Below are 24,416 nucleotides of genomic sequence, written 5' to 3'. Positions count from 1 at the left end.
TGAATGAGACACGTGATGCTGGGCTGGTGTTGTGGCATTCACTGTGACTTTCGCTGTGCCAACTAGCGGTGGTGTTTCTGAAGCTGGCTCGTAACCCGAATTTTAGCTCACAACTCAAAGCAAAAAATCGGCCGAGAGACCACTCGTATCTCGAAAAACTCATTAGTTGGGACACTCGTAAGTCAAGGCAACACTGTAGTTTATTTTTAAAAGGCAAAGTAAGCAGAAGAAAATAGAATGTTCAATAGGTGTTTATTGTTTTAAATTGTGGTAAATGCAAGAAATTAGAACAAACAAAACACCATACTTTAAATCAAAAGTCAGCAAACTATGTCCCATAGGCAAAATCCATTCAGCCACAAAGTGTGGCGAAAAGGGGGACACTTGCAATTATGCCAACATTAAAGATTTTTAATTAAAAAAATAAGAATTTAGCTCATCTAGTATCATTCAGTGTTTAAGTATTGACACATGAACCAGGAAGTCACTGTTTCAATTCCTGGTCAGGGCACTGCCTGAGTTGCAGGCTGGACGCCCAGTAAGGGGCATGCAGGAGGCAGCTGATCAATGTTTCTCTCTCTTTAATGTTTCTATCTCTCTATCCCTCTCTCTTCCTCTTTCGCTCTCTAAAAAAAATTAATAAAAACATCCTATCTAATAAAAGAGAAACATGGTAATTGGTGTACAGCTGCTACCCTTCCCATTAGCTAATCAGCGAGATATGCAAATTAACTGCCAGCCAAGATGGCAGCCGGCAGCCAGGCAGCTTGAAACTAACATGAGGCTTGCTTGCTTCAGTGACGGAGGACTCCAACGTTCCCCGCCTGCCGCTGCAGGCCTCTGAGCTGGCAGTTTGAAACATAGTTACAAAAATAGAAGCTAAACAAAATCCCAGAAACCAGCTTTCAGCTAGCCAGGATCTCAGACCTGGAGTTGATACAGAGTTTTGATTATAGAACCTAAACAAACCAGATACCTGCTTTCAGGAGAGGAGGCCTAAGAGCTGGAGCCTCAGAGCTAAAGCTGGCTCAGAATAAAAAAAAAAAAAAAGAAAAAAAGGAGCAGTTGGGAGCTTCAGTCCCAGCCTGAAAACAGCCCTCAGCCCCTCACCCAGACTGGCCAGGCACCCCAGTGGGGACCCCCACCCTGATCTGGGACACCCTTCAGAGCAAACCAGCCAGCCCCCACCCATGCACCAGGCCTCTATTCTATATAGTAAAAGGGTAATATGCCTCCCCGTACCGGGATCAGCAGAGACACGAGGTCTCCTGGCACCGGGATCAACATGACAAGGGGCCCAAACCCCCTGATTGCCCTGTGGCTCTGTGTGTGACAGGGGGCCACAACCTCCCTATCGGACCTGCTCTGTTCCTGACAGGGGAAGGCGCCCCAACCCCCTGATTAGCCCTGCTCTGTGCCTGATAGGAGGGAGCTCCCCAACCTCCTGATCCTCCCTGCTGCTCTGTGTGTCACAGGGTGCGGTGCCCCAACCCACCACCCCATGGGCCCTGCTCTGTGTGTGACCGGGTAGAGCCATAACCTCCCCATTGGCCCTGCCCTGAGTGTGTGATAGGGGGCAGTGCGCCAACTCCCCTATCGGCCCTACTCTGTGAGTGACAGGGGGGAGCTCCCCAACCCCCTGATGGGCCCTGCTCTGTGCGTGACAGGGGGTGGCGCCACAACCACCCCATCGACTCTGCCTTGAGTGTGACAGGGAGCGGTGCCCCAACCCCCCAATCGGCCCTACCCTGAGTGTGACTGAGGGTGGCATCGCAACCTCCCAATCTGCCCTGCTCTGTGCATGACAGGGGGCAGTGCCCCAACTCCCCAATAGGCCCTGCTATGAGCCCGACCAGGGGCTGCACCTAGGGATTAGGCCTGCCCTCTGCCACCCAGGAGCAGGCCTAAGCCAGGAGGTCGTTATCTCCCGAGGGGTTCCAGACTGCGAGAGGGCACAGGCTGGGCTGAGGGACCTCCCTCTTCCCACCAAGTGCACAAATTTTTGTGCACCGGGCCTCTAGTATATATATATAAAAGAAATTTATCACCAACAAAACAATGTAAATGAAACTTTATGTAACAAGGCCACACCTATTTGTTTAAGTGTTATATGTGGCTGCTTTCATGAGGCAACAGTAGAGATGAATACTTACAACAGAGACCATAAGGACTGCAAAGGCTCAAATGCTTACTTTATGACCCTCTATGGAAATGTTGCAGATCCTGATTTTTCTCTTCCAGGACTCTTACCCCACCTTCCTTATACCCCTTATTCCTAATAAAACTTTAAAATTTCCTCTTGATGCTTCCAAATGGCAACTCTAACTATACCATCATCAAAAGTACCCACATCCTAATTTTCTTCCGTTACAAACACACAGCCTCGGTTGGTGGTGAATTCGAAAATGGAAGATCCCAGAACCCTTGCAAGCTGGGTGTGGTGGGATGGGAGAGGTCTGGGAGGCTAAGCTATATTGTGTGCTATGGATTTTAGAGCTTTAGCATCTAGACTATCTAAGTCATAGCTTGATCTGGGTAAGCCCTCTGAGGTCAGCTCTGACCTCTTATCTGTTTCTGGAACAGATTCTTGAGCCTAATATAAACTAAATATAATAGAATCTCAATAATAGCCTGCCTTCATCCCAAGCCAATTACAGTTGCCTAGAAAAAGCCAAATTATTTCAGAGGCCTGTTGCTGCTAATTTCTAAGCTCTTTACCGAATTTCTTTGTTTATTTTAAAATGTGGTAGAACTGGGTACAAAATTAGAATGGGGAGCAAGAGTATATTTTTATAAGCAAAGGACTGGTAAATGCTTATTGAGTGGTTAAACGCACAGGAAGAACTTTTTTTTAGGCCCTTAAATAATAAGAAATACTTTAAAAAATCTTTGCTACAAAACACAAGGTTTACAGAATCAAATTTGAACTAGATTAGGACTACTTTGATTGTTGGATATTGTAAAACACAAAGGAAAATATGCATAGGGATCTTGGAACTATGGAATTAGAAATTTTATCTGGGGAGTTTTACCAAACATTCAAGGAAGAACTAAAACCTATCCTCCTCAGACTACTACAAAAAATCCAAGAGGAAGGAACACTTCCAAGCTCATTCTATGAAGCCAGCATCACCCTAATACCAAAACCAGGTAAAGACAACACAATGAAAGAGAATTACAGGCCAATATCCCTCATGAACATAGATGCCAAAATCCTCAACAAAATCTTAGCAATTCGGATCCAGCAGTACATCAGAAAGATCATACACCACGACCAAGTAGGATTTATCCCAGGGATGCAAGGATGGTATAATATCTGCAAATCAATAAACATGATACATCACATAAACAAATTGAAAGAAAAAAACCACATAGTCATATAAATTGATGCAGAAAAAGCATTTGACAAAATTCAACACCCATTTTTGATAAAAACTCTCAGCAAGGTGGGAATTGAAGGATCATACCTCAACATAATAAAAGCCATATATGACAAACCCACAGCCAACATCATACTCAATGGACAAAAACTAACACCATTTCCCCTAAGAACAGGAACAAGACAGGGATGCCCACTCTCACCACTCCTGTTCGACATAGTACTGGAAGTATTAGCCATTGCAATTAGACAAGAAGAAGAAATAAAAGGCATCCAAATTGGAAAAGAAGAAGTAAAACTGTCCTTATTTGCAGATGACATGATATTATACTTAAAAAACCCTAAAGACTCCATCAATAAACTATTAGACTTAATAAAAGAATTCGGCAATGTAGCAGGATACAAAATTAATGCCAAGAAATCTATGGCATTTCTATACACCAATAGTGAATGTGCAGAAAGAGAGACTAAAAAAGCAATCCCATTTACCATCGCACCAAAAAAATGAAGCTACCTAGGAATAAACTTAACTAAAGAGGTAAAAGACCTCTTCTCAGAAAACTACAGGACGTTGAAAAAAGAGATAGAGGAAGACATAAAGAGATGGAAGAACATACCATGTTCTTGGATTGGTAGAATCAACATTATTAAAATGTCCATACTGCCCAAAGCAAACTATAAATTCAACGCACTTCCCATTAAAATACCAATGGCATATTTCACAGACCTAGAACATACTCTCCCAAAATTCATCTGGAATAAAAAAAGACCCCGAATAGCTGCAGCGATCCTGAGAAAGAACAAAGTAGGTGGGATCTCATTACCAGATATCAAGCTGTATTACAAAGCCACTGTTCTCAGAACTGCCTGGTACTGGCACAAGAACAGACATATAGATCAATGGAATAGAATAGAGAGCCCAGAAATCAGCCCCAACCAATACGCTCAATTAATATTTGACAAAGGAGGCAAGAACATACAATGGAGTCAAGATAGTCTCTTCAATAAATGGTGTTGGGAAAATTGGACAGATACATGCAAGAAAATGAAACTGGACCACCAACTTACACCATACACAAAAATAAACTCAAAATGGATAAAGTACTTAAATATACGACGGGAAACCATACAAATACTAGAAGAATCCAAAGGCAACAAAATCTCAGACATATGCCGAAGCAATTTCTTCACCGATACAGCTCCTAGGGCATTGGAAACTAAAGAGAAAATGAACAAATGGGACTACATCAAAATAAAAAGCTTCTGCACAGCAAAAGAAACCATCAACAAAACAACGAGAAAACCCACTGTGTGGGAAAACATATTTGCCAATGTCATATCTGATAAGGGCCTAATCTCCAAAATTTATAGGGAACTCAAACAACTTAACAAAAGGAAGATAAACAATCCAATAAAAAAATGGGCAAAGGATCTAAATAGACACCTTTCAAAAGAGGACATTCAGAAAGCCAAGAGACATATGAAAACATGCTCAAAGTCACTAATCATCTGAGAGATGCAAATCAAAACAACAATGAGGTACCATCTCACACCTGTCAGACTGGCTATCGTCAACAAATCAACAAACAACAAGTGCTGGAGAGGATGTGGAGAAAAAGGAACACTTGTGCACTGCTGGTGGGAATGCAGACTGATGCAGCCACTATGGAAGATAGTATGGAGTTTCCTCAAAAAACTGAAAATGGAACTCCCATTTGACCCTGTGATCCCACTTCTAGGAATATATCCCAGGAAACCAGAAACATCAATCAGAAAGGATATATGCACCCCTATGTTCATAGCAGCACAATTCACCATAGCTAAGATCTGGAAACCGCCTAAGTGCCCATCTGTAGATGAATGGATTAGAAAACTGTGGTACATCTACACGATGGAATACTATGCTGCTATAAAAAAGAAGGAACTCTTACCATTTGCAACAGCATGGATGTAACTGGAGAGCATTATGCTAAGTGAAATAAGCCAGTCAATGAAGGAAAAATACTACATGATGTCACTCATTTCAGGATAATAAAGACCATTATAAACTTATGAACAAAAATAGATACAGAGGCAGAGCTGCCTCGAACAGACTGTCAAACTTCAGCAGGAAGGCCGGGGAGGGTGGGAGGGCAGGAGGGGGGTGGGTAAGAGTTCAACCAAAGGACTTGTATGCATGCATATAAGCATAACCAATGGACATAAGACACTGGGGGGTAGGGGAGGCCAGGGGATTGTCAAGGGTGGGGGGGAAAAAGGAGACATATGTAATACTTTTTGTAATACTTTAAGCAATAAAAAAATAAAAAAATAAATAAATAAATTACAGTTTACAATTAAAAAAAAAAAAGAAATTTTATCTAGGTAAAGACTGTCATCTCTCTCTCTCTCTCCCTCTCTCTCTCTCTCTCTTTCCTACTTGTCCCTCCTCTGCTTCTATTTTCCTCTTGCCAAAGTAGACATATTAGTCACGGTTTCTCAGAGAAACAGAACAACAGGATTGTATGTGTGTTTATGTGTGTGTGCATGTGGAGGGAGAGAGAAAGATTTATTTTAAGGAATTGACTCATTTGATGATAGAAGCTTGGCAAGTCCAAAATCTGCAGGGTGGGCCAGAAGCCTAGAGGCCCAGGAAAGAGTTTCAGTTCAAGTCTGAAGGCAGTCTGCTGGCCGAACTCCCTTTCCCAGGTCAGTCTTTTTTTAAGTCCTTCAACTGGTTGGATGAGGCCTACACACATTATGGAGACTAATTTGCTTTACTCAATGTTTACTGAGTAAAGTGTTAATCTCATCTAAAAGTGTCTTCACAGAAACATCTAGAATAATGTTTGACTCAATATCTGTGAACCATGGCCTAGCCAGGTTGACATTAAATTAACCATCAGAGTAGAAAAAATGGGGAGTGAAGAATGAACCATTCTTCTTAGTTCTGGCCCAAAATTCTTGAGGAGGCACTCTAATTTGTTCAGGTAGGTGAGGTGCCCACCACTGGGCCAAACAATTTTAATCAGGAGTGGTGTTTGGAGAAAGGATTGCTCATTTGAGGTGCCCCTGATTGGCATCTATTGTGCTAGGGAAGGGGTGGAGGCAGGTTTACCTCATACAAAAAATAGTAGTCAAGTACAAAAGAAGGTGTTTCATAAGTGGAAAATCATTGATTAATAGCTTGTGAATGTAACTTTAAGATGCTAACATATTTTTTTTTTCATTTAATGATGGAACAACTCATTTGTTTTGCAATGCTTTTTAAAAAAGATTATGTATTTATTTTTAAAATCCCCACCTGAGGATATGTTCCCATTGATTTTAGAGAGGAGGAAGAGGGAGGGAGAAACATCAACCAGTTGCTCCCTGTATGTGCCTGGATGGGGAAACTAACCCAGAATCTAGGAATGTGTCCTGAACAGGAGTCAAACCCACAACATTTGGTGTATGGGATGATACTCCAACCAACAGCCACCCAGCCAAGGCTGTTTTGCAAGGCTTTTAATGTAAGTTAGTTATAGTTAACTTATATTCTATCATGTTGCACATAAATTTTAGTGGAGAAACAATGGCTTCCTTCATTTAAGTACCTAAAATTTATTTCATTTACCTTTCTCTGAATATTTTTCTAGCTTTGTCTGGAAACCTGAACTCTTCACAATCTCCTACAGAAGGTAATATATGTTTTTCTTGTGTGTGTGTTTGTATTTTTCCCCCTAGAGACCTGTTCTAAAGGGATGGAGTATTGAACTTTCTTATAAACATAGTTGATGGTCTGATCTGAGGGCCAGCCTTGTGCCTAGCTGAAGAATATGCTGATCTGAATGCTGTGGGGTGAGGGATCCTGAATGAACCTGCCCCTTCATCCCCAAAGCAGTTGAATTCCATTTGAAAATCATGGAGCTTGCTCTATCAGGCACTGTTCTAGGCTCTTCAGAGAACACAAAGATGAGCAAGATGAGTAAGACTGTGAGAGAGCCCCCAGGGAGCTCAGTTTTATGGGGCTCACAGAAATGGGCACAGCTGTCATATCAAGTGTGCCAGGAGTCTAGAGGAGGGAGCTGTTAGCACCAAGCTCAGAGAAGGCTTCACAGGGGATGTATCATGGGAACTGGGTCTTAAAGGAAGAGGATTATTATAATAAAAAATTAAAAATATTTATACATTCTGAAGAGAAAGACCAGAGTAAGGAGTATTATAATAGACAAAGAACATCCTGTTGGGCATGCCAGACCACAGGAACATATTAGGATAGACACAGAAATGCAATTGTGCTTGGTGTTTTCTTTCTGAAGTGCGGGAGCAATGTAGGGAGTGATTGATTGGAAAGTGAGTCATTTTGAAAAAGAGGGATTTCAAGCTACACAAAGACACTTAAATGTTTTCTTCAGGCTGTGAGAGATGCCTGGAGGGTCTCAGGGTTGAGTGTATCACATCTGTGTTATAGAATGATGTACCTAGTTGCAATGTAAGGTATGAACTGAAGACAGGAGATTTTTGAGACAGAGATAGAGTTAGGAGGCTTTTGCGGTATCTGGATGAATGGTGTTAGGGACTTAAACTAGGGGATGGTAGCTGGGTGAGACTGGGAGATATTTATGGACAAAGTATTCAGAAAAGAAGATATATGACTGCTGGTTCTGGAATAAAGACTCTCTCTCCTCAATGAGGTAGGAGGTGAAATCACCCTAGCTGATCACAGGAGTGAATGGAGAACAGTAGTGTCAGACAGGTGCCAAACCCACTGAGTGTGAGGGAGTGACTGGCTATTGTAAATTATCACTACAGGCATTGAAAAGGAAAAGGAGGGAGGAGAAAGCATAAAATGATAGCAACATAAAATGATAGCAATTCCATTAGAACTATCATTATAAAGGAGGAGGCTGATTGACTGAAAGTTATATAATGGAGGAAAGTGAAAGAACATAGAATATTCTCCGTGCTTAGATTCCTTACCATTGGAGTTAATGCTTTGGATACTTGACCCTGTTAAAATTCACATGTTTATATGATTACCTAGTACTTCCTTTGAAAAAATAGAGTCATATCTTGAGGCTAAATATTAGGAAAAAACATTAAGCCTTATAGTGTTTAAAAACTAAAGTTCAAACTTCCGAGAAATTAAGAGAGCCTTCAAACTTGCCTTCTCACCAGTCTCTTTTATTTTTAGTTTTATCTTCAGCATTTTTCCCTTGTGCACATGTAGCTTATTCACATCTAACTCTAGTGGTTCCCAACAAGCCAAGTGTTAGGTAATAAACATTATACATTGTGTCGTTTCAGATAACCAGATTTGGAACTGAAAGAAACGTCTTCTTAAATTCCATATTTAACTGCCTCTCAGATCTGCTTTAAAGTCCCCCCTCTTCCTCATCTAGTTAAATGATCTTTATTTGGTTGTGAAATTCAAAGGCTTGAGTACTTCACAGAAAAGGCAGGTGACACCAACAGAGGAGAGAGATAAATGCAGAGTTTAGCACAAGCAAGCTTCATTCACATAAAAAATTTGCCCTGCCACACAGCTCTTGTTAAAGTGATGAAATTTCAAACATTTCTGTTATAGGTGAGCTGTAACAGGTACACCAAATCACCTCTCAGCAAACCCCTACCAGTCATGGACACATTATGTCAATTTATGGGAAAAATGTGAGTTCCTTGTTAGAAAATACTTGTAGGTTTCAGCACTTAATTTTTACTTTAAAAAATGAACAAAAGGAGTCAATTTCTATATTTAATCCTCATAATTAGAGTGATTATATGGCAACAAAATCTGTGAAAAAAGCTTATAGTTGATCTCTTTGGGAGTGTGTGCAATTAGAAGGAAGGATGGAAGAAAGGAAAGAAGGAAGGAAAGAAGGAAGGCAAGAGGGAAGGAAGGAAGGAAAGAATGAAGGAAGGAAGGGAGGGAGGGTGGAAGGAAGGAAGGAAGGAAGAAAGGAAGGAAGGAAGGAAGGAAGAAAGGGTCTTTTGAATTTGCTGACTTTCTGATTCTTAAAAAAAAACTTCAAATTTCTAACTTGCTCAACTTGAATGTCATCTTAGTTATTTTTTTATAACACTTTTCATATTTATTTTTGGCTGAAGTGTCACCTTTGGGGATAGGCATTTATATTTAATATTACTGATTTATTCTCTCTCATCAAAACTTAGAAGGACACAACCACATCACTAATTATTCCATTTTCTACCCCAAGGAGCATGAGGTATAAAATAAATATGATAGTCTTTGACCAAATGATTCATTGTCTTTGTTTTTTAGTTGAGAATTACATTTTCTTGTTTTTTTATAGATATTGAAACTCCTAAATTAATTTCAAAATACTTAAAAATTTTCTCACACTACATGTAATACAAACTGTTTACCTAATAACATAATATAGAAGAAAATCAGTTAATCTTTTAATAAGGTTTAACATGTTATATACATCTTGTGAATGTTTAATCTTTAAGTCTCATATTTTTAGAATAAGACCACCAGCAAAGTAATGTGCTAGTACAACTTTATGTAATACTAGAGGCCCAGTGCACAGAATTCGTGCACTGGGGGGGCGGTGTCCCTCAGCCCAGCCTGCACCCTCTCCAATCTGGGACATCCCTCTCACAATCCAGGACTGCTGGCTCCCAACCACTCACCTGCCTGCCTACCTGATTACCCCTAACCACTTCTACCTGCCAGACTAATCACCCCTAACCACTCCCCTGCCAGCCTGATCGATGCCTAACTGTTCCCCTGCTGGCCTGATTGCCCCCAACTGCCCTCCCCTGCCGGCCCGATTGCTACCAATGGCCCTCCTCTGCAGGCCTGGTCACCCCCAATGGCCCTCCCCTGCCAGCCCGGATGCCCCCAACTTCCCTCCCCATGCAAGCCTGGTCCCCCACAATGGCTCTCCCTGCAGGCCTGGTCTCCCCAACTGCCCTCCCCTGCCAGCCATCTTGTGTGTTGGAGTGATGGTCAATTTGCATACTGGTCATGACTAATAAGCTTATCTGGGTTAATTAGCATATCCCTCTCTTATATAGGACTAGAGGCCCGGTGCACAAAAATTTGTGCACTGGCGGGCGGGGGGGGGGAGTGTCCCTCAGCCCCACTTGTGCCCTCTCACAGTCTGGGACCACTTGGGAGATAACGACCTGCTGGCTTAGGCCTGCTTCCGGGTGGCAGAGGGCAGGCTCAATCCCTAGGTGCAGCCCCTGGTCAGGCTCAGAGCAGGGCTGATTGGGGAGTTGGGGTGCTACCCCCTGTCATGCACAGAGCACGGCGGATCGGGAGGTTGCAATGCCACCCTCAGTCACGCTCAGGATAGGGCCGATTGGGAGGTTGCGGCGCCACCCCCTGTCACGCACAGAGCAGGGCCCATCAGGAGGATTGGGGCTTCGTACCCTGCCATGCACAAAGCTAGGCCAATTAGTTGGTTGGGGAGCTCTCCCCTGTCACGCACAGAGCAGGGCTGATCAGGGGGTTGGGGCACTGCCACTGTCACACTCAGGGCAGGGCCGATGGGGAGGTTGCGGCTCCACATCATCACATGCAGAGCAGGGCCAATCAGGGGGTTGGGGAGCTCCCCCCTATCAGGCACAGAGCAGGGCCGATCAGGGGGTTGGGGTGCCTTCCCCTGTCATGAACAGAGCAGGGCGGATAGGGAGGTTGTGGCCCCGCCCCCTGTCACACACAGAGCCACAGGGTGATCAGGGGTTTTGGGCACTGCCCCCTGTCATGCTGCTCCAGGGGCCAGGAGGCCTCCCGGCTCCGCTGATCCCGGAGCTGGGAGGCATATTACCCTTTTGCTATATAGGATAGAGGCCTGGTGCACAGGTGGGGGCCGGCTGGTTTGCCCTGAAAGATGTCCCGGATCAGGGTGGGGGTCCCGCTTGGGTGCCTGGCCAGCCTGGATGAGGTGATGATGGCTGTTTGCAGCTGGTCACACACCCTTCAGGGTGGGGGTCCCCACTGGGGTGCCTGGCCAGTCTGGGTGAGGGGCTGAGGGCCGTTTTCAGGCTGGTGGGTGACTGAAGCTCCCAACCTCTCCTATTTTCTTTCTTTTTTTTTTTTTTTATCCTGGGATTTATTTACCTTCTATGGCTGTCACTGGAACTGAGAGCTGGCTTTAGCTCTGAGGCTCGGCTCCAGCTCTGAGACCTCAGCTGCTGAAAGCAGGTATCTGCGTTTGTTTGGGTTCTATAATTGTAACACTGTTTCAGCTCCAGCTCCAAGGCCGGCCGGCTGAAAGCAGGTTTCTGGGGATTGTTTAGCTTCTATATTTGCAACATTGTTTCTTATACTGCAGCTCAGAGCCCAGCAGCGGCAGGCGGGGAACCTTGGCTTCCTCCATCACTGGAGCAAGCAAGCCTCCTGTTCGCTTCAGCTGCCTGGCAGCTTGCCGCCACCTTGGTTGGCAGTTAATTTGCATATCGCCCTGATTAGCCAATGGGAAGGGTAGCGAAGTTACGGTTAATTACCGTGTTTCTCTATTATTAGATAGGATGTTGTGGAAAATATAACATGTGAATTTCTTACCAAGTTTTTCTTTTTTATTCTCTGTGTGTGTGTGTGTATGTCCAGTTAATATTTCCCTGACTGTACTGGTGGATACAAAGACTGTGCTCTCTTGCCCTTCTATCCTGTTGAGAAATGTGGTCATAACAACATGGGAAATATTCCTCAGAGACAAGCCTCCCTGCATCAGAGCTTACAGGAGAGACACAAATGAGACCACAGAAACAAACTGCACTGACAAGAGAATGACCTGGCCCGACAGACCTGACCAGATTCCTGCCCTTCAGATTGACCCAGTGGCCATCACTCATGAAGGGCATTACAGGTGTACAGTGGCAACACCTGATGGGAATTTCCAACATGTATATCAACTCCAAGTGTTAGGTAAGGAACATTATGCATTGTGGTATTTCAGAAAACCAGATTTTGGACTTAAAGGAACATCTCTCTAAATACCATGTCTAATGTGTTAGGACTAAAACATTTTCTTCTTCATCCCTACAGTGGCCCCTGAAGTGACTCTGTTTCAAAGTGAGAATAGAAGTGTGGTGTGCAAGGCAGTTGCAGGGAGGCCAGCTGCTCGGATCTCCTGGATGCCAGCGGGAGATTGTGTCTCTGATTATGAATATTGGGGCAATGACACAGTGACTGTCCAGAGCACGTGCCACTGGGCAGATGGCAATGTGTGTATTGTGTCCTGCTCTGTCTTCCATGAGACTGGCAACTGGAGTCGGTACATAGAGCTGAATCCAGGTAAGTAATTCTAGTTTTGTGTTTGATTTTCCGTTCTTTCAGAGGAGTTGTGGTAAGAAGGAAAAGGAGTTTGTAGAGAATTCCTCTCAAGGACGTTCTCTCCACCTTCTGTGTTATCTCCTCTTACACCAAGTAAGAGGGATATCTAGAAGAATAATACAGAAATTTGTTGCAAGAAGCCATATTTTAAAAGAATGAGGTATATTCTTTAATAATTAAAAGAAAAAAGAATTTAATGTTCACTTCTATCTAGTAATAAATTGGCTTGAGTAGTGTACTTTTAAATGAATATCTATGGTTATAGTAGAGGGGTAAATTATAATCTTAAACAAAAACTTATACTTTTACTAGAATGATAAAGTCACCCATAACTTTTCTTCACAAAATTTTAGTGTGGTAGAATTTTCTTCTCTAGGCTCTTTCTAAAATTTCTTAATTATATTCTTGCAACAACTATGTATATGTGCTGCCGAAGCGAGCACATATTATTGCAACATCTATGACTCTCCACCTTTACCTCTCTATTCTCACTCAATTACATAGGAGCAAATACATTCAAATCTTTAGGTGTTTTGTTTTTGTGGTAATTAACTTCGTTTTTCTAAATAATGTGCCCCTACTGATACTTCTTAAAATATCAGGTTTAGACATTATGTGACCACTTTCTTTTATGAGGATTTCACTTTACCTTCCTTCCTCGTCTTTTATAACATTAATATATTGCAATTTTGGTTAAATAGCCATAGTTTACATTATTTTGAATATATAACTTTGTTAAGTGCTAAGTCAAGAAATAAGCTCATACTTTAGTTTTTTGATTTATTAGGTAGTCCACTAGTCCCATTTTTTCTTGAGACATCCCTTCTTGAGGCTTTACATGCTGTTGTTCTAATTGGGCCTGATTGGCCGCTAGACCTGCTGCACAGCTATTCTCCTGGACGTTCTCTTCCCTGGATCCTCAACTGGATCCGTGTCTATTTAACCTGAGTTCCTTCTCCCTTCCAGACATTTGCTAGTTTTAATCTCTTTCTTTCACACGTGAGGCATTCCTTAACTCTTTGGTAATCCTTCACTGTCCATTCATTTCAAAGCGTGCATTCAAAAGTGAGCTGATTGGAAGCTCTGCTCTCTGTGGCTGAGCTTGTCAAATAGTTCATTTCCATAGGGTGGAAGGCGGTAAATTAATTTGTTTTTAAAAGAATTAGGGATTCCTTAGTTATCTTTTCTCTGAGGATGTTCAACTTCTGCAGAAAATAACTCCAGTCTCTTGTTTTAGAGCAGTGGTTCTTAACCTTCCTAATGCCACGACCATTTAATACAGTTCCTCATGTTGTGGTGACCCCCAACCATAAAATTATTTTCGTTGCTACTTCATAACTATAATTTTGCTACTGTTATGAATTGTAATGTAAATATCTGATATGCAGGATATATTTTCATTGTTACAAATTGAACATAATTAAAGCATAGTGATTAATCACAAAAACAATATGTGTTTTCTGATGGCCTTAGGCGACCCCTGTGAAAGGATCCTTTGACTCCCAAAGGGGTCACGACCCACAGGTTGAGAACCACTGTTTTAGAGGGATAACCTTGCTATCAGTGTTCTGGGAGCAGGGAAGAAGAGGTGTGTGTGTCTGTGTTTGTGTGTGTGTGTGTGTGTGTGTGTGTGTGTGTGTGTGTGTGTGAGACTTCCCTTTAATACCTCTCCGCAGTCTGGCACCTCATCTCCACCCTCCATTATGTCTGGATCCTTGACTCTGGATTCTCCCCAGTTCATCTCTGGGTAAAACTTCTGTTCTTTGCTGATTGGGGAAGGTGTAGTGACCTGCTGCACAGGGTGGGAGGAGACTTGATAGCTACCTGTTCTCAATGCAAACTTTCAAAGAAGCCTTCATCTTTTAGCCCACATTTCCCCAGTCCTTTTCTCTATTTTTCCTGAAGTTTCATGGGCACATTGTTACTTATTTTACTCTGAATTATTTGCCATTTTTCTGTTTACTTTTTAAAAATCTAAGAACAATTTGAAATTTTTCATCTGCTCTTGACTTCATCCATGTTTTCTTTTGTCTTTGCAATGTATATTTTAAAAAATTTCTTTACTGATATTTTAATAAGTTTTAAGAAGAGAGAAGTGACAAACGCTTGTGTTTGAACTGCCACTTCTGAATATCCAATCTTAAAGTGCGATTTGTTTTTTATTTTAAGGAGTTTAGCAGTATTTACTGAGAAGAGTAATTGCATCCTGTTTATGAATGATGTCCAACCATCCACTAGTACAATATGATGTCGTATTTATAGAATCTCTGAATTGAAGGGAACAGCGAGGCCACTCCCACACTGTGCAGGCATCTCCTGCGTCTTCCCTGCTGGGGACCTTCAGCCTCTTCTGGTACACTTCCAGTGAAAGACAGCGCAGTGAAAACAGAGGGTTTCAAAACAATGTCATTTTAAACTGTAAAACCAAATGTTTCTTTTTTCTAATGAAATACCGAGAAATCCAGTGTTTAAAAACAAACAGATCTTGTAACATAGAACTCCACACATGAAACCTATATGTTCATGTTGACCAATGTCACCCCAATCAATTTAATAAATAAAATTAAAAAATCTGACAAACTGTTAAAGAAAGGTAGAGGGACTGGACACCAGCCTGCTCAGCCCCCACTTCACCTCCCTCTGCTGCCCCCAGCCCATTCACCCAACACCAGGAGCACAGTCTGAAAACCACTGCCTGGCAATTCCTTTGTTGACTTGTCCTCTGTCAGACTGAGCAGTGCATTGCTGCCAACAGTTAATACGTAATTTAAAGTTGCTGCCCTACGTTCATTTTAGCTTCAATGCCCTAGTAGAAAGGTGACTTCAAAATTAGGGTTATTTTTCCAACTACCTCCATTACAACTTCCTGCTTATTTCTGAATCCTGGAGATGAGAAACACTGCTGTTATTATTACACAGAGATCAACATTTTACCTTTCTGCTATAGCAATTCACCATTCACAAATCCTTAGGGCAACAAGATCCTGACATAAGATCATGTCTTACTAGAAATACTAAAGTCTTAATTGATAAAACAACTTTATTATAACAATTATTAATGATTAATGGGTCAGAAGTGTTTAAAATAAAAAAACAGAAATGAATTTTATGTACAGTGCAACATTCTTGAAAGATATATATATATATATATTAGTATAGGAACTTTGTTTTAATAGATTTTTATTTTTTAGAGTAGTTTTAGGTTCATAGCAAAATTAAGTAGAAAGTTCTGAGTTCCTATATACCTCCTGCCCCAACACATGCACAGCATGCCCCCTATCTACATTCACACACTGCAGTGGTACATTTGTTATAAAAGATGAAACTACATAACACATCATTGTCATCCAAAGCCTGTAGTTTACATTAGGGTTTAGTCTAGGTATACATTCGATGAGTCTTAACAAATGTATGAATGACATGTATTCACCATTAGAGTACAAAGCAGTACTATACAAAGTACTATACAAAGCAGTTTCACTGTCCCAACAATCCTCTATGCTCCACCTATTCAGTTCCCTCTGCACCCTAACCTCTAGCAACCCCTGATCTTTTTACTGTCTCCGTAGTTTTGTCTTTTCCAGATATGGTCGGAATCATATCAGAATGGCCTTTTCAGGTGGGCTTCTTGCACTTAGGAATATGCAGTTAAGATTCCCTCATGTCTTTTCATGCCTTAATAGCTCATTTTTAAAATGCTGAATAATATTATAGCATGTATTTTTGTGTCTGTATATACAGGTGCCAAAACATCAAAAACCTTAATTATTCTATATAGCATCCTTCCTGTTATTATCGTGGTTATCGTGGGATTCGTTTGGCTTTTGAAAATCATTGGCTGCAGGTATTGACTGATGTTTTTTCTTCTTCAGTTTTTTTGGGCTAATAGGGGGTCAGGAATAGAATAAAATTCAGATGTTAACATCATTTCTCCCATATTATGAACGTGTTAGACTTGGACTATTCTGAATGATGAGAGAGATTTGTTGGTTTACCTAGGCATGCAAGTATAGTGAATTAGGCCTTTTGGGGCAGGATTTTGGGAGAGATTGTGCATGCTAATATACTACTTGGGGAAAGAATTACCATAATTCATTTCATGTACCAAAGAGGAGATGTCACATATATTTTATTACAGCATACTCTTGTTGCATAATTTCACTCCCTTTCGCTAAATCCAGAATTATCTTGTTTGGGTGTATTTACTACAAGCAGTATTATTCTTCACTCATTTCTGAATGTTCATTTCTGATTTAGTATGGCTTCTATCAAAATGAACCATAATTGTCAATAGTATACTATTTTGTGTTTTCATTTTCAATCTAAATGACAATATTTATTGCAATTTACTCCAACTTGTTTTTACAGAAAATATAAATTGAAAAAAACAGAACCTACTCCAGGTGTTGAGGAGGTAAGATAAGATCTAATAGAATATTTGCAAATTTTAAGCCTTGTAGTTTAAAAATCTATTCACATAATTTGTAATTTGCATCAATATTAGTGTTTTAGTTGAAAAGCAAAAATTCTGATTTTATAATGCTAATAGTGAAGTGTACTTATTTTGTTAATTATTTACCAATTACTATTTATATACAACCCTAAATCCATATTTTCATTTCATGAATTGAATCTTACAAAACACATAATGTTTGCTTCATTCAGACTGTAATCTGTGGAGAAACTGAATTGGCGTTTCCTTCCAGTGAAACCATCTCTAATTCTTGTCTTCCCTTTTTTACTACCATCATCATTTCACTCTAGCCCAAGCTTAAAATCTATCCTACTTCTTAATCTCTTTTTGTTTGTTTGTTTGTTTTTTAATACTCACCTGAGGATATTTTTCCATTGATTTTTTTAGGGAGAGTGAAAGAGAGAGGGAAAGACACAGAGAAACATCGATGTGAGAGAAACACATCAATTGGTTGCCTCCTGCAGGAGCCTGACCAGGGCCTGGGGTGGGGAGAAGCCTGCAACCAAGGTACAAGCCCTTGACTGGGATCAAACCTGCGATCCTTTGGTCCACAGGCCGATACTCTATCCATTGAGCCAAACTGGCTAGGGTTCCTTAATCTCTTATAACCAGTAGTTTACTAAGTCTTTGATGCTCTGCTATGAAATACTTCTCATATCACTTCTGTTTTCTCCATTCCTACTTTCATTCAACCTTTATCATCTGACACCAAGATTTATGTAATAAATAAATATTTTTAATAAAAAATTTTAAAAAGTCTTGTTCTATGTTCATATAAGCCCAGAGACACAAATATAAATCCTATTGGTTGATACTAAAGCTATGGGCACCAATTACAAAAACATAGGTCGTTATGATTTTTGGCTTTTTTGAATTGATTTTGATTTTAATATTTTCTTAGGATGAAATGCAGCCTTATGCCAGCTATACAGAGAAGAGCAATCCACTCTATGATACTACAAACAGGGTGAAGACATCTCAGTTGTTACAAAGTGAAGTTGATGGGATGAATCTCCATACTTTATAAATTACTGGAATCTAGGACCAGGAGAAATGAATCGAGATACAATGCAGTCACTGTTTTGATTTTCTTAGAGTTGTAGAAAGGAAGACCTGTTTCGAAATTAGATTTTCAAATATTCTTAGAAGATAGAGATGTTCTAAAGGATTTGCATTCATATCCTTATGCAATTGAAATTTTAGAATCTTAGCTGCTAATAGCTAGTTCTCTGAAGAACTGACATTATTACAAAGAAATCACATGTTCATGATTAAATATTCAAATTGTTCAGTACATTAGGTAATAAAAACTGGTTTCCTCAATAAATAATTCTGCAGAAGGAACATCCATGAAGAGGTTTTATGCATTCTTTCAGAAAATTTCTGTGTGCTTATGATATATTTATATACCCATGATATATGTGAATATTATATGTCTATTTACATATACATATATATATCCTTGATGATGCACAAATGAGAAAATGCTACAATGCTGTTCTGTACTTATAGAAAGCTAATAATATAATATGTCTTGGTAAATCTTTTATCTTTTATCCACACAAGCAGAGCTACCTCATTCGTCTTAATGTAAGATAACATTTCATTGTATGGTTGTATTGTAATTTAACTAACCACAACTCTTGTGATGGACAGTTAGATTGTTTTAAGTTTTGTTTATTTGTTTGTTTTGCTATGATAAACAATACCATACAGAATGTTTCCTCTGGATATGTCTTTGTAGTTGAGTATATTTATAGAGTAATTTCCTTGAGTGGAATTTACAGGTCAAAGGGTTTGTGCATTCTTAATATTGATTGATATGTCAAATTGTATCTATTTACATTCCCTCTAACTGTATTTGAATGTGCCTTTCCCCATACTTTTATTTTAATATCTACAAATTCACACTTTTTATTGTTAATCAACCAGTTAGCTAATCTGATGAAAAATTATAATAAGAACTAGAGGCCCGGTGCACAAAAATTTGTGCACTTGCGGGGGGGGGGGGGTCCCTCAGCCCGGGTGGTGCTCTCTCGCAGTCAGGGACCCCTTGGGGGATGACCACCTGTTGGCTTAGGCCCGCTCCCCAGAGGATTTGGCCTAAGCTGGCAGTCAGACATCCCTCTGGCAGCCCGGGAGCCCCCAGGGGATGTCCACTTGCCAGCAGGGAGCAGGCCTAAGCTGCAGTTGGACATTCTTAGCGCTGCTGAGGAGGCAGGAGAGGCTCCCACCACCCCCGCTGTACTGGCAGCCATCAGCCTGACTTGTGGCTGAGCAGAGCTCCTCCCATGTGAGAGAGCCCTGACCACCAGAGGGCAGCTCCTGCATTGAGGGTCTGCCCCCTGGTGGTCAGTATATGTCATAGCGACCAGTCATTCCCAGTTGTTCTGCTGTTAGGGTCAGTTTGCATATTACCCTTTTATTATATAAAATAGAGGAGGCCTGGTGCATGGGTGGGGGCCAGCTGGTTTGCCCTAAAGGATGTCCTGGATCAGGGTGGGGGTCCAGCTAGGGTACCTGGCCAGCCTGGGTGAGGGGCTGAGGGTCATTTTTAGACTGGCCACACCCCCTTCAGGGTGGAGGTCCCCGCTGGAGTGCCTGGCCAACCTAAGTGAGGGGCTGATGGCTGTTTGCAAGCTGGCCAAGCCCCCCAGCGGGGACCCTCACCCCATGAGGGTGTAGCCATCCTGGGTGAGGGGGTGATGGCTGTTTGCAGACTGGCCACAGCCCCCAGCCACCCAAGCTCTGAGTGGAGGCTGGCTGGAAGCAGGTATCTGGGATTTATTTAACTTCTATAATTGAAAATTTGTTGCCTTGGTCCCGCTCAAAGCCTGGGTTGCCCCTGGCAACCCATGTTCCCAGCCCCTCCTTGAGCAGAGGCCACAGCGGCCTGAAGCAGGTATCTGGGATTTATTTATCTTCTATAATTGAAACTTTGTAGCCTTGAGTGGAGGCCACAGCTGGCCAGGGCAGGCAGGAAGCTTGGCTTCCTCCATCGCCAGGGCAATCTAGACTCCTGCTTGCTCCAGCTCTGTGGCTGCCAGCCACCATCTTGGTTGGGTTAATTTGCATATAGTAGCTCTGATTGGCTGGTGGGTGCAGCTTGGGGCATAGCCAAGGTGCAGTCAATTTGCATGTTTCTCTTTTATTAGATTATATTATCCTATATAATAAAAGAGAAACATGGTAATTGGCGTACAGCTGCTACCCTTCCCATTGGCTAATCAGGGCGATATGCAAATTAACTGCCAGCCAAGATGGCGGCCAGCAGCCAGAGTGCTTGAAACTAACATGAGGCTTGCTTGCTTCAGTGACGGAGGAAACCAGCGTTCCCTGCCTGCCTTGCTGGCCTCTGAGCCTGCAGTTTGAAACATTGTAACAAATACAGAAGCTAAACAAAACCCCAGAAACCTGCTTTCAGAGAGCTGGGATCTCAGAGCTGGAGTTATACATTGTTTCGATCATAGAACCAAAACAAACCAGATACCTGCTTTCAGCAGCAGACACCTCAGAGCTGGAGCCAGAGCTAAAGCTGGCCCAGAAGAAAAAAAAAATGAAAAAAAGGAGCAGTTGGGAGCTTCAGCCCTCAGCCCCTCACCCAGACTGGCCAGGTACCCCAGTGGGGACCACCACCCTGAAGGGTGTGTGACCAGCTGCAAACAACCATCATCCCCTCACCCAGGCTGGCCAGGCACCCCAGTGGGGATGCCCACCCTGATCCAGGACACCCTTCAGGGCAAACCAGCCAGTCCCACCCATGCACCAGGCCTCTATCCTATATAGTGAAAGGGTAATATGCCTCCCAGCACCGGGATCAGCAGAGCTGCGAGGCCTCCCAGCACCGGGACCAGAGGAGCTGAGAGGCCTCCTGGCACCAGGATCAGCGTGAAAAGGGGTAGCGCCCAAAGCCCCTGATCGCCCTGCGGCTCTGTGTGTGACAGGGCGCGGGGTTACAACCTCCCTATTTGTCCTGCTCTGTTCGTGACAGGGGAAGGCGCCTCAACCCCCTGATCAGCCCTGCTCTGTGCCTGATAGGGGAGAGCTCCCCAACCCCCTGATCGCCCCGTGGCTCTGTGTGTGACAGGGTGCGGCGCCCCAACCCCCTGATCGGCCCTGCTCTGTGTGTGATGGGGTAGAGCCATAACCTCCCCATCGGCCCTGCCCTGAGTGTGAGAGTGGCGGCGCCCCAACCCCCTGATCGGCTCTGCTCTGTGGGTGATAGAGGGTGGCGCCCCAACCCCCTGATCCACCCTGCTCTGTGTGTGACAGGGGGCGGTGCCCCAACTCTCCTATCGGCCCTACTCTGTGAGTGACAGGGGGGAGCTCCCCCACCCCCTGATCGACCCTGCTCTGTGCATGACAGGGGGTGGCGCCACAACCTCCCCATCGACCCTGCCTTGAGTGTGACAGGGGGCGGTGCCCCAACCGCCCAATTGGCCCTACCCTGAGTGTGACTGAGGGTGGCATGCAACCTCCCAATCTGCCCTGCTCTGTGCATGACAGGGGGCGTTGCCCCAACTCCCCAATCAGCCCTGCTCTGAGCCCGACCAGGGGCTGCACCTAGGGATTGGGCCTGCCCTCTGCCACCCGGGAGCAGGCCTAAGCCAGCAGGGCGTTATCTCCCGAGGGGTCCCAGACTGTAAGAGGGCACAGGCCAGGCTGAGGGACCCCCCTTTCCCCCCGAGTGCACAAATTTTTGTGCACCAGGCCTCTAGTCCTATATAATAAAAGGGTAATATGCAAATAGACCAAATAGCAGAACAATTGAACAACCAATCAAAGCATTATATATATATATAAATATATATTTAAAAGAAGTAATATATAAATGAGGTCAGGACTCCATAATGGTTACGACCAGCTCAGGAGGAGGGGCCAGGTGCAGCCCCAAGCCTGAGGGAATAATACATAGGAGAGGCCCAGAGCCTGAGAGATCAACATAGAGGGGGCGCCTGCTCTGAGCCTCCATGGCGCAGCTGGGGGAAGGCCCCAGCGGACACACACATACACACACACACACACACACACACACACGGGGAACCTGCTCCGAGCCTCCCATGGGGAGCAGGCCTAAGCTGTCAGTAGGACCTCCCCTGAGGGCTCCCGGACTGTAGAGGGGGCATGGGGGCATGTTGGACTGAGGGCCTCCCCCCCCCCCCCAGTGCATGAATTTCATGCACCAGGCCTCTAGTATTATTTCATAAACCAGATTTATATCTATCATGTTTATGCGAGAGAGAGAGAGAGAGAGAGAGAGAGAGAGAGAGAGAGAGAGAGAATGAGAACATGTATGAGGATTTTGACTCATTATATCTCTATGGAGATATTGATGTCTAATATCTAGTGCTTAAGAGTCTTTCAGATAAACTGGCAATGTGTACTTTATAACATATGTTCTATTGTGATGTATTTATCAAATAGCAAATGTTTATTGACTATGTAAGTGGCTAAATATGCATACGGAGGACTTGGAAATCTATAAAATAAGTTCTATGTGCTAAGAGAATGGCCCTGGGGTGATATGACCCTCCCCTCTATTTTCTGTGGAATAAAATGCTAGGACTATGTATACTAATCATTTTTTAATATTATTAAAATATATTTTATTTATGAAAAACTAAGTCTGTTTCTCCACAGCAGTAAAAACATTAGAATTTTTCAGCATGGTAGACATGAAAACAAAATCCATTCATTCTTCAATTGTGCATTTGAAACATTTTGTTATTTTGTCTTATAAACATGCTTTCCTCCCTCTAGACATTTTGGTTACTCTAGGCTTTATACTTAAAAGAATTTTTAATCTATTTGTATGAAAAACTTATATAATAGCACTTGGTACATGATATTTGACCAAGCCATTTTGATACCATTTTGAGTTGGCCCAAAACCCCAATTCATTAAGTTTCCCATATACATATTACCAAGCAGTGTAAACAATAGTTACCATAACCTGGTCTTGACCTTTTCTTGATTCTTCAATAATATCTAGTTGGAAGAGAAACCAAGATGGTGGCATAGGTAAACACCGGAGATTGCTGCCTCACACAACCACTTCAAAAATACAACTAAAAGATGGAATGGACATCACCCAGAACCATGGGAAGGCTGGCTGAGTGGAAATTCTACAACTAGAAGGAAAGAGAAAAGCATACCGAGACTCAGAGGAGGTACAGTGCGGAAGTAAAATACTAAGGTGCGGAGGTGCGTGTGGAGTGGGCTGGCGGCTGAGGGCACGGTTGTCGTTTTCAATCGGGAGGGAGTCTCAGGCTCTGAGCTCCAGTTCTGGGTGAATCTCTGGGGACCCAGACTCATATGGGAGAAATGGGACTGTCTGGCAGCGGCCGGAACTTGAGGGCAGCTTTCTATCCGAGGGGCTTGCAGCGATTACCGGGACATTGAGAAGCAAAGCCTCTGAGGGCAGGACTGAGAGCAGCCATAATTGCTAGCCCCACCCTTTTGATCCCATGGGACCCGCCCTGCCCAAGCCCTGCAGGGAGACTTTTGCTGGACAGCCTCAGGCAAAGGCTAGAGTAGCACCTCCCTAGAGATACAGGAGCCAGGAAGCCCAGAGGTCAGAGTGGGACCATCCAGTTTGCAGCTCCACAGAAACATAAAGGACACACTCAAGGGGCAGACTCAGTGAGCACCAAAGCCCCATTGAAGCAAGTCTTGCCCCAGAGGGGTGTCTCCAGCACAGAAGTTCTCCCACTGCAGACACAGCTGATTCTCACAGCCAATTGGCTTGGAGGCCAATTTCTCCCAGTGATACCAAGAACAATCAAGGCTTAACTACAACAAGACTGTGCACAAAGACCACAGGGGGTGCACCAAGAGTGTCCTCCTCAGGTAATTGGGGAGGCTGAACCACTGGGCCCTAGAGGACACTTAGCACAGAAAACCACTGTATCAACACAGGGAAGCATAAAAGATGCGGAGACAAAGAAAAAGGACACAAATGACAGAAATGGAGGAAAGCAAACTACTGGATATAGAGTTCAAAACCACACTTTTAAGGTCTTTCAATAATTTTCTAGAAACTGCTGATAAACTTAATGAGATCTACAAGAAAGCTAATGAGACCCTCGATGTCATGATAAAGAACCAACTAGAAATTAGGCATACACTGACTGAAATAAAGAATATTATACAGACTCCCAACAGCAGACTAGAGGATTGCAAGAATCAAGTCAACGATTTGAAATACGAAGAAGCAAAAAACACCCAACCAGAAAAGCAAAATGAAAAAAGAATCCAAAAATACGAAGATAGCGTAAGGAGCCTCTGGGACA

General features: G+C 42.9%; 1 protein-coding gene across 1 annotated transcript in view; it reads left to right on the top strand.

The window, feature by feature from the left end:
* Positions 1–19,102, top strand: part of LOC118677311 (cell surface glycoprotein CD200 receptor 1-like) — a 47,692-nt gene extending 28,590 nt beyond the window's left edge. Inside the window, exons 3-8 of the mRNA XM_036352360.1 lie at positions 6,997–7,038; positions 11,925–12,242; positions 12,363–12,611; positions 16,392–16,494; positions 17,019–17,064; positions 18,026–19,102. Of these exons, the coding sequence (XP_036208253.1) occupies positions 6,997–7,038; positions 11,925–12,242; positions 12,363–12,611; positions 16,392–16,494; positions 17,019–17,064; positions 18,026–18,151 (884 nt within the window). The 3' untranslated portion in view covers positions 18,152–19,102. The remainder of the gene's footprint in view (positions 1–6,996; positions 7,039–11,924; positions 12,243–12,362; positions 12,612–16,391; positions 16,495–17,018; positions 17,065–18,025) is intronic.
* The last annotated feature ends 5,314 nt before the right edge of the window (positions 19,103–24,416 follow it).

This window comes from Myotis myotis, unplaced genomic scaffold (assembly GCF_014108235.1).
Source record: "Myotis myotis isolate mMyoMyo1 unplaced genomic scaffold, mMyoMyo1.p scaffold_m19_p_2, whole genome shotgun sequence".
NCBI classification, from domain to species: Eukaryota; Metazoa; Chordata; class Mammalia; order Chiroptera; family Vespertilionidae; genus Myotis; species Myotis myotis.
This window is presented reverse-complemented; position numbering and strand designations above follow the sequence as displayed.